Consider the following 16199-nt stretch of genomic DNA (forward strand, 5'->3'; position numbering starts at 1 on the left):
ATCTCAACCTTCAAATCCTGCCTGAAAACCCACCTTTTTAATCTGGCGTATTCTATATCATAATTCCTCTAAACTGATTGTTGTTTTTAAGACTTTGTTTTTTAAGTCTCGAATTACTGTTTGACCTTCTTTGTTGCTTGTTTTTAATCATCCTCTGTAAGGTGTCCTTGATAGCTTTGAAAGGCGCTCATAAATAGAATGCATTATTATTATTATTATTATAAGTAAAAAAGTTGAAGATTCAATGTCATAAATATATAAGACATAATCAATAAAACATTACAAAAATAGTGCAAGAACAAACGGAACAGAAATAAAAAATAGTGCAAGATAATGTTGCAAATGACCAATGTGCAGGTAAAGATGGTTCGAAGGAAACTATGTATGTCAAATAGTATATGATGAGCTAAAGACAGAATGTAAAATGAATTACAGTACAAGATTAAAATATAACGTTTCTTCAATATTAAAACTCGTATATTATCTAACACAACTCATATTATGCTATATCAATATTTTAAACAAAAAGCAGTACATGTTCACCCAGCTCTGCTTTAGAGGCCCCCCATTGGCTAACGGTTGTTGCTATGACATCGCCGTAGCTTCTGCAGACGCTTCAGAGTGAAGCATTGTGGGATACACACAACAGTGTCGAGGATGTTATTTTTTACAGTAACCATCGATTAAAAGTGTAACTGATTAAACGCCATCAAGATGAAGGTGGGTACCAGCCAAGCCATGTAAAGTGATAGCATTACATCGGTTTTTAGGATTTCAGGCTTGAGTTTGAGCACAGGAACGGCTTCAGACGGCTAGCTAACAGAGCTACTTGCTAACGTTAGCGTTAATTAGGCAGCTAAGTTACTGTTGTGTGGTCGGTGTACATTGGACAAAGTTAACTCGTTAGCTAAACCAGCTATTTTGTTGGCGATAGCAAACCAACTACCAACTTATTGCGTTTCTAGGTGCAACTAACTCATTATAGAACTATGTATACCAAATGTCAGGGTAACATTGAGATATTCACTAAGATCAAAACAATATTTAAGCATGGTGCTAAGTTAGTAATAATGAGCACAATAATCATAACCCAGAGTAAGTTGTGTCTTATAGTATTTACATAACTAAGTTCAATGTTGCTTTGGGAGCCACTGTCTCTTTGTATGCCCAGTTTATATTATAGGTTTTCTTTGTTAACTTCATATAATGACCATACAATTACAAATAAGGGAAACAAAGCAGAAATCTAGCAAAAGTGAATGAACGTTTTACTGCATTGTAAAAAAAGTATTAGCATCCAAATATACTTAAAAGTATCAAAGGAAAAAGCTGTCATTATGCAGAATGGCAAAGGTTATGTAGAGCAGTATGATATCGGCGTCCAAAATATCTTCTATTACAAATACAACAAAATTGTTCTGGAGTTCAAAACTTATAGTAGTCTAATTTCACCACTTTTAGTAAGAGTTTATGTCTCAGCAAAGAATCATACAGCTCTGGAAACAAATAACAGATCACTGCAGAATGATCAGTTTCTCTGGTTTTATTATTTAAAATTCAACAGACACTGGAATGGATGACTGTCATACATGTAGACATTGAGGAATAATCAGTGGTCTAATTTTCCCAGAGCTGTATGTTTGTAATACATATGTCTGCATATGTTTATAACGTTGAAACTCGTGTAGATCTATACGTTTTAATGTTCACCTGTTGCAGATGACAAATAGCTTTGGTAAAGGGTGATGATATCACTGTCATGCTTGGAACACATCACTTTTATATAAGCACTGAGGCTATTTAATAAGCATACAAAAGTGGTAAAAATAGTGATTCTTCAGCTTTTGCACTTTTATAGTCTTGGACCAAGAGAGGCTGTCAGAAGTTGCTGCCTGTGAGCCCAAACTAAGATTGCTTGTATCATGTAAATGATGTGGAGTGACCCATTCAAAACACAGAAAGTGCATTCAAAAATAGTCATGAAAAATATGGTGATTTAGATGTGTTCTATCACATGTTTAGGATGTATGCATTCCCTATAGCCCAACACTTTCTATCTAACTTGTTTTGACAGTTTATGTACACAAATATTCTTACTGGTGTATATGACGTTTGATTAAAACCTTTTTATATTTCAGTGCTGCTGTACCCAGTGAACAGTCATCGCGCACATTCAATTATCTTTTAAACGATGTGTCCTATCATCTTTTTATGATGATTGTAAACTATTCCTGAGTTTGACATTTTTTCAAAGGTTCATGTTACAGTGCTTCTCAAAGTGTGGTCCGCGGACCACTGGTGGTCCGTGAGCGCCCCCTAGTGGTCCGTGAGTATATTGGTAACATTTCACATTTGAAATAAATACATTTATTTAAGTTGTTCGCACTCTCGCGGGAATATCTCCGCAATGGAACAAGCTTAAGTTTAACTTTCGATTGCATGATATAGCCCAGATAAGCACCTTCATCACACATGTTGCCACTTGTTTGTACAATTTTCAGGCGATTTGTAAAAAACGATGTGTTTTTGGATATTTGTGGAGTTAGGTGGTCCGCGAGTGTTTTTTTATTGGTTAAGTGGTCCTTGGTATGAAAAAGTTTGAGAAACACTGATGTAGAACACTGCATTTGCTACTTTAATTTCTGTTATTTGTATGCCTTTTTCCGAATAAAACAAACTAATCCTTGTGTGACAGAGCGTTTTCATCCTCGCTGATAAAGCCTGGGCGGGTTCTAACCTTCTGTATAAGTGGCAGAAAAGCCTTGGGAATTATATTGCTGTTGCAGGGTGAGTAATAAACAACACACGTGCGTGATGATATACTTCTCTTTATATAAGTCATGATAGCAGAGTACCTAAAATGTGCATGGTATTTCTAATCATACAGGCAGGACAATTCAGTGAAAATATTTGATAGACATGGACACCAGTGGACAGAACTCAGCATACCAGGGTAAGTGTGAGAACATTACTTTTAGCTCAGATCGTAATCCCTTGCTGTTTGACAGTAAGTTCCTTTCATCCTTGTACCCACCTCCCTCTCCCTTAGGCGCTGTGTGGGGATGGACTGGGATAAAGATGGGGACATTTTGGCAGTGATAGTTGCAAAATCCAGCTCCATCTACTTCTGGGATGCCAGCGTCAATAAAACCTCCCACATAGACAGCGGAATGAGGTATGGCCTTCCCCCAGAGAGAGAAATTAGCATTGGCTTAATCCTCTGAAAATCCAATGCCACTGTTAAAGCATTAATCATTCCAGCTCATTTCGCTCAAAAGCGACTCATTATTTTTGGAGGAAAGCGGCTTTGAAATAATTGTTAATCACTTCTTAAACCCTGAGTATGCTTCCTGCTGCTTTTGCTTTCAACAGAGATCAGATGTCCTTTATCTTGTGGTCTAAGACTGGCCCACTGTTAGCAGTTGGGACAGTGAAAGGAAATCTATTGATTTACAATCAGCAGACCTCACGCAAGATCCCTGTACTCGGTAATATACAACTAAACACAAATGCACACACAGATTCTTGCTTATAGTTTTGTTAGTTTTCATTCTCTTCTATAATTGTTTATCTCCTTCTCCCACCACAAATACCAGGTAAACACACAAAGAAAATCACTTGTGGGTGCTGGAACAATCAGAATCTCCTGGCTCTGGGAAGTGAGGACAACACTCTGAGCATCAGCAATCATGAGGGGGACACCATCAGACAGGTAGCCATAAAGTACATCTTATCTTATCTTAAAACACAGGCAAGACAAATGTGTTAGCTTCGCCGAGGCCATGAAACGACGTGGTTTTACATCAGATTATTGCCATTTCACTGTTAGTGTCATCAGTCAGGTCTTTGAGTGGGGTCATGTTGGGATGCCATCCCCATTGTAAGCACAAATGTTATGTTATTTTCCCCAGGCATCACTGCACGGTGAGCCTGCTGAGATGACCTTTTCAGTGATGAAGACGGATGAAAGATCCGGTCAAGGAGAGAACACCGTAAGTCTAGGTTTCTTCTCCACTTTCTCACTAACTTTAATTATCCACGATCTTCTGAATCATTTTTAAATTACATTTATAAAACATGTTTTCATATTAGTGTCTTGAGCTTAAGAATCACTTGTTTGCTTTGGTCATAATATCCACCATTGCCGATGTGTTTTAACTGTAAAAACCTATTGAAGCAAAATGTACACAATATAGCAATATATTTAAAATGTCATTGTTTGAGTTTTACTTTATGGCATATTTTTACCTTTCTTGACTTTTCAGGTGAGTTTGTCTGTGGACAAGAAAATACTGATGCTCTTCAATATCCACGACCCTGACAACCGGATAGACTTGACCTTCCAGCGTCACTATGGAAACATTGTGTCCTACCGCTGGTACTGCACATGAACACACACTAACAAAACACTGGTTGTTCATCATGTCAGTGAGATATGTGTATAAGTCACTTCTCTTCCTCTGTGCGTCTCTCCAGGTATGGGGATGGGTATATACTGATCGGCTTCTCCCATGGGTACTTTGTGGTTATCTCCACGCACATCAGGGAGATTGGTCATGAGCTCTGCCAGGCTCACAACCATAAAGAAAGTCTCAACAGTGTGGCCATCTCAACAGCTTTAAACAAGGCTGCCTCCTGCGGGGACAACAGGTACACACTGGCTTTCAAGATAAACACCAGAACTGTGTTTGTAAAGTGAACAACAACTAAAGCCTTTTGCTTTCTGTTGCAGCATTAAGATCCACGACTTGTCTGATTTCAAGGACATCAGCAATGTAGTGCAGCTGGATGATGAGACTAAAGGTGAGACAATGCTCTTTTTCTGCCACACTTTCAAAGGGTGGTCTTGAAGGCACCACCACACACTTCTTTATGCTCTCTCTCCTCCTCCAGGTCTGGACCAGCTGAACTGGACAGACGACGGGCAGCTGTTGGCGGTCTCCACTCAGAAAGGGACGCTGCATGTCTTCCTCACCAAGCTGCCGATCCTGGGCAGCAGCTTTGGGACCCCGGCTGGCGTACCTCACCTCGCTGCTGGAGGTCACTGTGTCCAACCAGGTGGAGGGGGTGAGAAACAGTATTACTTTAAACCTCTGCTCACACCATGTTATTTTCTCGTGTCTGGTTTAGAGAGATATATCTATCCCTAGTTGCTCTGCAATTACAAACCACCTTCAATCCCTCGTTGATGCCTTTTGCTTTTCAGGAGAGTCCTGTGACTATAGAAGTGGAAGTAGAGCCTACCTTTATTGCGCTGGGACCGTACCATGTGGCCGTGGGGATGAACAACAGAGCCTGGTTTTACGACTTGATAGACCACAAGCCTGGTGTGTGTTAACCAAGAAAAACCATGTTAATTCATAAACATATTATTATTTGTATAAACTTATATCATTAGATGAATACGTATGGCTTAACAGTTTTGTTTCTCACTCAGGTTTTAAAAAGTTGAAGGACATTGAGTATTTGGGGACGATAGCAAGCATGTGCCTTAACTCTTACTACGCTGCAGCGCTGTTTGAGGGCAAAGTGCAGCTGCACATGGTGAGTCAGTGCTCGGCTTCTCTTTTTATCACCAGCAATCCTCCTTCATTGAGCAGGCTTTCCCGTTTACTGTTTATAGTGTGACTTTTCTACATATACTCAGTGTGTATTATGTTTAGATTGAAGGCAAAGATCAGGAGGAGAAGAAACAGATGAAGTTGTTTCCAGACGACGACAGAAAAGGGCGGATCCTTTGCCACGCACTCACCGCTGACTTCCTCTACTACGGCACTGATGTAAGGCCCAGCTTATCCTCCCCTCCGTCTGCCAACTCAAATGTATTCTAGCAGAAGTACTATTTTGTAGACTTTCCTTTGGCTTATTAATGTAAGCTACAAATGTCTCTTAAAGCCACATTGAAATTAGGTTTCTCAGCAAGTAACGAATAGAAGTCTGACTTTGCACTTTTCCTTTTATTATTCCCCTCCCTCAACCCCCGCCTCTCCTTTTCTAACGGGTGTTATCTGTTTGTCAGTCAGGTAATGTGGTGTGTGTCTTGGTGGAGGACTGGGAGACTGTGAGCAGCTACACCCACTCGGTTGGTGTGAGGAAAGTGTTCCCTGACCTAAATGGCACACGGCTGGTTTTCATCGACGACAAGAACGGTGGCTTCCTGCTCTCTCCTTCAAATGTTAGTACATATGGTAACTTACATCTATGGCACTTTGGCTGCTTATAAAACTAGATACTTAAATATGCAGTGACTAAATATCATGGATTATATGTATTTAAATATGTATTATATTCCATGTCTCTGTATGTGTCCAATCTAGGCCACAGACTCCTGCTTCGAGCTCCCAAACTTCTCTCCCACCATCACTGGAGTGCTGTGGGACAACTGGCACTCTGATAGAGGAGTGTTTGTGGCGTATGATGATGACAAGGTCTACACCTACGCCCTGCACAAAACCACCATATATGGTAGGGTCACCACCATCACACACATTGCTCTGATGTGCTTGGAGGACAATAATGTCTGAGCCAAAAAACTGCAGTAAAAATAAGCTTGATATTATTCTCACTTTCGGTGATTTAATCATTTGAACCAACAATATTTTTAGCTACATAGTTTATTAGTGACTAAAGGTATGAGCTGTCTTTGAAATTCCCCCCAAAAATTACAAAACGAACAGCAAATATTTGAATATGTAAATCAACAAAATACTATCATCTATAGATTCTATCAGTACTTAATGAAAAACCAACGTGCCTCTCTCTGTCTGCCCAGGCCCCCGGGTGGTGTTGGTGGGAAGCACCGCACTCCTCTTTTCCCAGAAGCCTTTGCTCTTGCACAACGGGGACCTGACATGTCAGACAGCGAGCGGCAAGACCAGTGAAGTCACTCTGAGCACACACTCCTTCCTCAAGAATTCAACCGGCACCGCAACGGACTCACCGCCGGAGCTCAGCAAGCAGGTCGCCCAGGCGCTGAAGCTCAAGAGGTCGGCCATGTTGGAGATACTGACCATGTTTGATGTGTTATATTTGATATAAGTGTCAGTTGGAAGTATATTTGGTTTTCAGTCAAATATGGCTTTTTTTTCTGTGGTTTTGGTTAGATGCCGTTAAGGGTACATGTGGGTTCACTAACAATATAAAGACAACTGTATTTAACAACTCCAATGTAGAACAGAAAGATAGGTTTTTACATCTTTAGACACTATAAGATATTGTGTGTGTGTGTGTGTGTGTGTGTGTGTGTGTGTGTGTGTGTGTGTGTGTGTGTGTGTGTGTGTGTGTGTGTGTGTGTGTGTGTGTGTGTGTGTGTGTGTGTGTGTGTGTGTGTGTGTGTGTGTGTGTGTGTGTGTGTGTGTGTGTGTGTGTGTGTGTGTGTGTGTGTGTGTGTGTGTGTGTGTGTGTGTGTGTGTGTGTGTGTTCCTGTGCAGGTTCCATGAAGCCCGGGGTCTGTGTCAGTCGTCAGGCAGCAGCACAGACTGGGCGGAGGTGGGCGGAGCCTGTCTGGTCCACATGGAGGTGGAGCTCGCCATCCAGGTGTACCGCATGAGTGGCAATGTGGGCATGGTGCTGTCCCTGCAGGGCATCCAGGTAACACACATACATACATACACACACACACACACACACACACACACACACACACACACACACACACATACACACACATACACACACAGACATGAGGAACCTCTAAATGACAGACACGGTTTCAGGCTGACAAATCTGATACATCCCCCCTTCCCCCCTCTCTCTGTCCAGGGCATAGAGGACATGAATTTGAGGGCGGGACATTTGGCCATGTTTCTAGGTGACTACAACCTGGCCCAGGACCTGTATCTGTCCTCAGGCTGCCCAATCGTTGCCCTGGAGGTAAAATCGTAGACACTATTTATGTGTGCATGTGTGCGAACATGTGACAAATAGTTATTACTTATTTCTTTTAATCCAGTAAAAAATTGAATTAATATTAGTGTGCGTGTGTGTGTTTTTTTAGATGAGGAGAGACCTGTTGCATTGGGACAGCGCTCTTGTGTTAGCTAAGAGGTTAGCAGAAGCCCAAATTCCCTTTATTTCCAAAGAATATGCTGTCCACCTGGAGTTCATGTGAGTACACACACACACACACACACCATCTGATCTATCTACACTGTATTAACCGCTCTCTTTCTCTCTTTGTAGCGGTGACTATGTGAACGCTCTAGCACACTATGAAAAAGGCATGACCCAGAATAATAAGGTAAGTGCGATATATTTAATCTCAGCTTCCTGCAAAGATAACAGCAACACACGTTTTAAACCTTTTGCTTTTTCTGTTGACATTTGAGATTTGTCCTATCTATACAACATGTGACCTAACTAGCTGGTTAGCTTTTTGTTAACGCTGTTATGATAACAAGATACTGTAGAAAAACAGATTTGTACTGATGTAACTGATGATACATTTCAGCTTTTTAGGGATACAAAATGATTTATTATGTTCATTCAATGGCATGGGAAATCCATGTTTATGGTGTGACGCTCCCTAGTTAAGAATAACACAGAGAGTATAGAGCGTTTTTTCCAAAGAATACATTAAGGTTCCAGTCTGAGTAATGGTGTGAAATCATTTCAATTGAACTTTCTTTGAATTAACTCCGACAGAGCCCCTAATCCCATTTGAAAATGTATTTTATATGTTTGTGTTATGTGTTATGTGTAACGTTGCTGCCTTCTTGGCCAGGTCAGCATTGCAAATGAGATTCTATCTCAATGCTTTTATCTGGTTAAATAAAAAAATAAAAGAATTATGACTCTGCACTTACATTTTGTTTGCAAAAAAGCTACTTTATTCACAGTTGACTATCCGCCTATTTGCCCATTCAAGGTTTCTGTTTTTTCATACTTCATAAAAAAGCACCATCATATTGTATTATATTTATTTAATACATGGTCAAAATACTCCTCTGGCGGAGCAGTTCCAGGAGCATGACGAGGCGTGTAAAGCCGGCGTCGCCAGGATGTCCATCAGGATGGGGGACATCCGGAGAGGAGCCGCTCAGGCCATCCAGCACCCGAGCAGAGTGCTGAAGAAGGAATGTGGAGCCATCCTGGAGAGCATGAAGGTAGAGAGGCAGCCTTTCCTCTTTAGAACTATGCAACAGCATTCTTTATGGTTCACCCGCATACATCCTCAAAAAACTTCAATATGTCCAAAACTCAGCTGCCTGCATGCTCACCTCCCCCCGACGCTCCGACCACATCACCCCTATCCTCCATGACCTCCACTAGCTCCCCATCAAACACCTCATTGACTTTAAAATCTTACCGTGGGGGAAACTTCTGTGTAGCAATGCAGGAGGAGTCACCGACTCAGGAAGGAGACACGGGGAGAGCTGGAGCTTTGATGTCAAACACTGATGGGTTTATTTAGGAGCTTCGGCCAGAGGATTCACATCACAAGTCCAAGAGCCAGAGGTTCTGACTTCACGGTCGAGTTGCCACGTCAATTCTGAAGAACTCTACCCCAGACCCGTGTATTTAGCTAGTTCAGAGAGAATAATCAATATTGTGCATAACAAGATAGAATCATAACACCTCTATCAGCTGACGCCAACAGGCAGGAACAGCAGCCAAGGTTACAGGTGCGTGTGCTCAGTCAGGACAGTTTGAACTGATAAACTGGGTCAAGGTTATGGGCCTTGGAAAATATTTCCCAACACTTACTATTCACTTTCAAAGCTCTCTCTCTCTCTCTCTCTCTCTCTCTCTCTCTCTCTATCTCTCTATCTCTCTCTCTCTCTCTCTCTCTCTCTCTCTCTCTCTCTCTCTCTCTCTCTCTCTCTCTATCTCTCTCTCTCTCTCTCTCTCTCTCTCTCTCTCTCTCTCTCTCTCTCTCTCTCTCTCTCTCTCTCTCTCCCCAGCCACATCCGATCTACCAACACTCATTCAAAACATCCCTCTAGACTCACCTTTTCACTCTTTCTAACCCCCCTCGCCCCTATTCCACCTAGCTTAGCACTTTTTACTTTGTTGTTATTTTTTCTTCTTTACTTGCTTGTAAAGCGCTTTGAGCATCAGGAAAAACGCTATATAAATAACATGTATCATTATTATCATTATTATTATATGTTTTTTTAAAAACAATATCATACAGTAGGTTACTGTGACCTACAGTGATCTGATATGTTTGTGTTTCATCGTGTGTGTTTCTAGAGCAGTGTTGCATGTTTCTGAGCGTCAGATCATGTCTAAGTATGTGACAAATAAAATCTCATGAATCTCTTTTACAGCAATTCTCTGAAGCTGCTCAGCTCTATGAAAAAGGACAATATTATGACAAAGCTGCCTCGGTCTACATTCGTTGCAAGAACTGGTGAGACCAACACCAACACCCTCCTGGAACTTTATCCTTCTTTGTACAAGTTCACTTTATTCTTCTTTGGCACACAGGGCGAAGGTGGGCGAGCTGCTCCAACATGTCTCCTCTCCTAAGATCCACCTGCAGTACGCCAAGGCCAAGGAGGCGGACGGCAAGTAGGTTCTTAGTGAATCTGCGTCACCTTGGAGATATGATGTCATTAAAGGAGGAGCAGGTGTAATGTGTAATCTGTGCACCAGGTACAAAGACGCAGCACAGGCCTATGAGAGCGCCAAGGACTGGGACAACGTGATCCGCGTGCTGCTCGACCACCTGAACAACCCCGAGGAGGCTGTCCGCATCGTCAGGGAGACGCAGAGCATCGATGGAGCCAAGATGGTGGCCAGGTAGGACACACAAGAGCAGAGGTGTCTACAAACAACCACAGCCAAGTAGTTTTGTACTTTACTTATCGTCACAGTAGAGAGTACTAGTAACCTTTGGTTTCATTAACTTAATTTGTTTTTAATATTATTACATTGTTAATGATCCCCCTCCTTATTTAGTCTCCTGGTTCCCTAGATATGCTTTATAACATGTTTTCACACATGTGTTGCTAACATGATCTGTGACTCTTTTTAATTATTAGTATGGCAGTTCAACTAATGACTTATTACCCAAATTGGAATTATAAGCATTGAATTGTCTACCATTTGACAAGCACTCTTTCATTTATTTCCTCTGCAGATTTGTTTTTGATTAACTGTTACATTTAGGAAATGTGTTTATCCCACCAAAGTCTAAGACTCATCCACTTTAACATAACTATTTACAATGAATTAAAACAGACAAGATGCATCTCATTTGAAAAGCTGGTATGAGCAGATTTTACATTTCTTCACTGATTAGTGATCAGTGTCGTTGCTAACTAGATTTCTGTGGCGTGATTTCTTAACTTTGTGTTTCATGTCCAAATCCTTTCCCTTTGCTTCTTTTTGTGTGTCTCAGGTTCTTCCTGGGGTTGAACGACTACGGCTCAGCCATCCACTTCCTGGTTCTGTCTCAGTGCAACGACGAAGCTTTCCAATTGGCCCAGCAGCACGGGCAGATGGAGGTCTACGCCGACATCATTGGTACGTCACTGTGTGAATGTTTGTATAGAACATACAGACTATTCTATAGCTGAATGGGTCTTATGTTATTTCCTGTTGCAGTATTTGCTAATAATGTTTTACCACTAGGTCCAATAAAACTGTCTATAAGTTGAATCTTAAAGCTTGACTGCTGCGGTGTGTTCGTCAGGTCCTGAGGCCACGCAGGAGGACTACCAGAGCATCGCGCTCTACTTCGAGGGAGAGAAGAAACACCTGCAGGCCGGAAAGTTCTTCCAGAAGTGTGGCCAGTACAGCAGAGTGAGAACCCTCCTCGATTTTGATTTCGTTTTTCTGTGGTGGAGGAATTATGCAGATTCTTTACTACATACCACACTGTGACTTCAGTGAAGGTACTTTACTGTATTATCAGCAGAATGGATCAGTAAAAGAATAGAATATATATAGAATATATAAACATAGGTGTTTTCCTATTATTGAAGGTGTTTTTGAATTATTATCACTGCTGTTTTATTATGTATGTTGCATTTATGGCTGTTGATGTTGGTTATGCTGTTTTTAAGTTGGGAAGTTTAATGTAAAGCAATGCATCATATTCTAAAACACCATCATGAAAACATTATCCTTCAGTTTATCACAATCACACCATCATCACATCTGGAGATACATGGCTTTCTCCGGACAGGAAGTAGAGCTGTGGAGTAAAAAGAACAATATGAACCTCTGAGACGAGTGGAGAATAAAGTAGCATAAATGTTTTCTCTCTGCGTCCCAGGCCCTGAAGCACTTCCTGAAGTGTCCCAACACGGATGACAACCTGGCTGTGGAGATGGCCATAGAGACGGTGAGAGCAGTGTGTCTCACTGAGCATCACACTGCATGTACAGAATAATGTCAACAGTTTGTTCATTGTTTTGATGTGGGTTTCAGGTGGGTCAGGCCAGGGACAGTTCTCTGACCAATCAGCTGATAGATTACCTGATGGGAGAAAGTGACGGTATGCCCAAGGTAAAGAACACTCCATTGCCGTCTCCATTGCATGTGTGTCAACGGCTGTGACTTCCCTTTTTAAAATCATAGCCAATTCTCCCTCTCCATGTCTCTCCTACTCCTCGTCTGGTGTGTGAAGTGTCTCTTCATTTGTTTTTGGGTTCATATTTTTACACACACTGCAACAGTTAATGGAAAAACTGGATGTTTTTGTCAACAACTTTTTCCGTCACTGGAATGAACAGCGAGACAGCACCAACGTCATTTGACAACATCACACAATGCCATATTGTCGACCAAAAAAGACGAGACTAAAATAAAAGCTTTACCCAGATCCTTCTATATCTTTTTATCCCAAAATCCACATCTTCTGAATGCAGCCGTTTTGTGTCCTTTGCCACGTTGCCCCTTGTGAATACAATGTGTGTAAAACAATCCCTGAGTGACACTGTGTACTAAACTGGTGATGGTTAGATGACCTTTCTTTCCTCTTCCCAGGATGCCAAGTATCTGTTCCGCCTGTACATGGCGCTGCAGCTGTTCAGAGAGGCCGCTCGCACCGCCATCATCATCGCCAGAGAGGAGCAGTGTGCAGGCACGTCTTCACACTGTGCACCAATAACATTCTGTGAGATTTACAATCCTCATTCTTTTTTCTACATGTTATTCCTCCAGGGAACTACCGTAATGCCCATGACGTGCTGTTCAGCATGTACACGGAGCTGCAGGCCCAGAAGATTAAGATCCCTGCTGAGATGGTCACAAATCTGATGATCCTCCACTCCTACCTGCTGGTCAAGGTCAGAACGCCTGCTGTGTGTTAGCGATGTTTACTGTCGTCATGGTGTCTAGTAGTGATGTTACGTATTGCGCCGAGGCTTCGGAGCGTGTGTCGAGTAATCCCCGAAGCTTTTTGTGAAGCATGTATCGAGGCTTGTATCGTTTTGGGCCAGTGACGTCATCGAGGACAAACGAAGCCTCGCTGCCTGTCGATACCACGTGACTGCTTCAGGAAGCGATTGAACCACAACTCATATTACCCATGGATGTATAATAAGAACCATATTACCCCTCCTGTACCCGGGCCCGGTGACACGATGGAATTAAGAGAGCTCAGACCCTCTTATATAGAGGTCGGAACATGTCATAAGTATAAATAGATACAAGCATAAATAAATACAGGAATAAATAGCGTGCAGTGTTTCAGGTAGACAGTGTGTGGGCTGTGGCTCAGCTGGAAAGCAGTTGACTCACAACCGCAGGGTCCCTGGTTCCATGACTCGTCAATGTGTCTTTTGTTTTTATGAGATGAATGAGATAATGTAGTTAATAAATGTATTCTTTGATATGGTTTAGCCTTTCTCAGCCTTTTTCAATATTATTAAGGAATACAAATCCCTCTTTGCAATGTTTACCAGCCTCCTTAGGCTTTTCAATCACAATCATTGGAATAAATACAATATTGTTAACATGAAAATATGATTTTATGTTCGTTGTTTAGAGTTATTCTAAGGCTTTACTCATTGGGAACTCGGTATGAGATTGAGCACACTGTTGAGATGTCATAATGTGCCTGTTTTACACACTTTGACCAGCAGGGGGGGTTTGTGCTCAGATGAAGCCTCGTGAGATGAACCCTTTTGCGAACCAATTGGCTTCAAAGCTTCATCTTGCCATCACTAGTGTCTAGTGATTCGGAGTCCCTCACACTCTTCCAGACCCACCTCAAAACTCATATCTTCACCTCTGTCCACTCATAAGCCCCACCCCATCAATCCATTCCTGTTGACTGTCTTTGTATATTATGTTGTAAAAAAGTTAAAAAAAATAATTTGTCATAATAATTTATAATAGTGTAGTATGTGAGTATTCTAGAAGTAGTAGATTAGCTCATACAAACTATGGCAACATAATATAGTATACAGTAGGATGTCAAGAACGTCTTTTGTAAAAAATGGTACTGTTGTGTTTCTGACTTTGTACATTGTGTTATTATGCAGATCCATGTAAAGAGGGGGGACCACCTAAAAGGCGCTCGCATGCTCATCCGGGTCAGCAACAATATCAGCAAGTTCCCCGCACGTGAGTCCACACAGAGAACTCTACAAATCACATGATAACAAATCTAAAGCAAGTTGAAATGTCCCCAACATAAAGAAATCCAAACAGAGGTCTAATCAGTGTTTGTGTGTAGATGTGGTTCCCATTCTGACGTCAGCGGTCATCGAGTGTCACCGCGCCGGACTGAAGAACTCGGCCTTCAGCTTTGCCGCCATGCTGATGAGACCGGAGTACAGGAACGAGATCGACTCCAAGTACAGGAAGAAGATCGAGGCCATGGTTCGGTGAGAATGTTCACACCTCCTGTGTTCTGTCAAACTCCCCCCCCCCTGCTCTGTTCTAACCTCCCTTCCTTTCCTGCACGTGTCCTCTCTCTGCACATCCGTCCTCACCTCAGACGTCCCGACACCTCGGAGCTGGAGGAGGAGACGACCCCCTGTCCCTTCTGTGGCGCTCAGCTGCCGCAGAACGAACTGCTCTGCATCTCCTGCAAGAACAACCTGCCCTACTGCATCTCCACGGTACGACACAGAACCACTGACTCGTTCATAACACCCCAATAGTTTCCCTTGTGTTTTGTATCTTTTGATATCTTTACCCTTCTGTTTTCTCAGGGTCGTCATATGCTGAAAGAAGACTGGTCTGTGTGTCCTCACTGTGAATTCCCCTCACTCTACTCTCAGTTCACTCTGTAAGTTATGCTTTCATTTATATTCAGTTTGCTACTACCCATACAGACAGTTTAGGCACTTCTTTTTTTCCATAGACCTTTTTTAAATATAAAATCTTCCAAAGGGATCAGCTGGTTTAAACAGTGGCCTTCTGATTCTCAAATCAACTTGGACAGTAGCAGTTTGCTAGTTTAGAGCTCCACTGGCACCTTCGTTTTTCTAATTCAGAATTAGTTGGGCTTTTTAGGAAATGCGCTTATTGGCTTTCCTGCTAAGAGTGATAAGAGTGATACCAGGATGTCACTGTACCAGACACGTGTTTCCGTAGAGTTTAAACCGACAGATTATATTGTGTTTATTAGATGTGCTGGCAGGCCAGGCTCACAGTGCATTCCTTGCTGTAACTTCATATTTAACTTGTGAAATGAGGGGTATCGATCTCCCACTTTTCTCATCGTCACACTCTCACATCTATACTGAATGTATTTTTGTGTTCAGGTTGCTGGAGACGGAGACGACGTGTCCCATGTGCTCCGAGGCTCTGAGTGTCAAACAGGTGAAGAAGATAACTGACTGTTCCAAATACCTGCAGGCCGAGGACCTCGATCAGTGACAACATATCAACTCATCACATGTATATAGATGTATTGTCCTTTTGTATTTGTTTAAATATGTCAGATATATATATTTTGGATGGATTGTAAGCAGATTTTAGTATGTGAAAATCATAGGAGTAGTTACATTTTTTAAAGATGCTTAATATGCTAACAACTGAAAAATAATAAATCAAATAAAGAAAGCTGTTTATTTAAATGAAATGTTCGTATTTTTTCCTGGAGTGGCTGAAGATGATTCAAACGGGCTTTTATGTTCTGGAGGAGTTTAGAAATGATCATTAAGATGGTTTTTTATAATGATTTGTAGTTAAACCCTTCATCACGTTGCTTCGCAGAGTGAATTATCCTCTGAGCGGCTTAGTCACAGTATCTGTGAACATCTCTATATAAGTGTCATCCATCTGATTTG

General features: G+C 41.7%; 1 protein-coding gene across 1 annotated transcript; it reads left to right on the forward strand.

Moving 5' to 3' along the window:
* The first annotated feature begins 610 nt into the window (after positions 1–610).
* On the forward strand, positions 611–15991 carry wdr19 (WD repeat domain 19). The gene is given in 37 exon segments (XM_034211560.1): positions 611–720; positions 2696–2787; positions 2888–2953; positions 3050–3175; positions 3373–3488; positions 3597–3712; positions 3912–3992; positions 4266–4378; positions 4477–4650; positions 4733–4803; positions 4894–5009; positions 5011–5067; positions 5207–5327; positions 5438–5544; positions 5664–5780; positions 6020–6175; positions 6318–6465; positions 6773–6986; positions 7431–7590; positions 7762–7872; positions 7997–8106; positions 8182–8239; positions 8958–9104; positions 10272–10354; positions 10432–10515; positions 10600–10746; positions 11348–11472; positions 11642–11751; positions 12227–12295; positions 12382–12459; positions 12940–13036; positions 13117–13241; positions 14442–14523; positions 14636–14786; positions 14900–15023; positions 15117–15193; positions 15672–15991. Coding segments are annotated over 37 exon segments (4050 nt in total). The 5' UTR covers positions 611–714; the 3' UTR covers positions 15787–15991.
* The last annotated feature ends 208 nt before the right edge of the window (positions 15992–16199 follow it).

The sequence above is a fragment of the Gymnodraco acuticeps genome, unplaced genomic scaffold (assembly GCF_902827175.1).
Source record: "Gymnodraco acuticeps unplaced genomic scaffold, fGymAcu1.1, whole genome shotgun sequence".
Lineage (NCBI taxonomy): Eukaryota > Metazoa > Chordata > Actinopteri > Perciformes > Bathydraconidae > Gymnodraco > Gymnodraco acuticeps.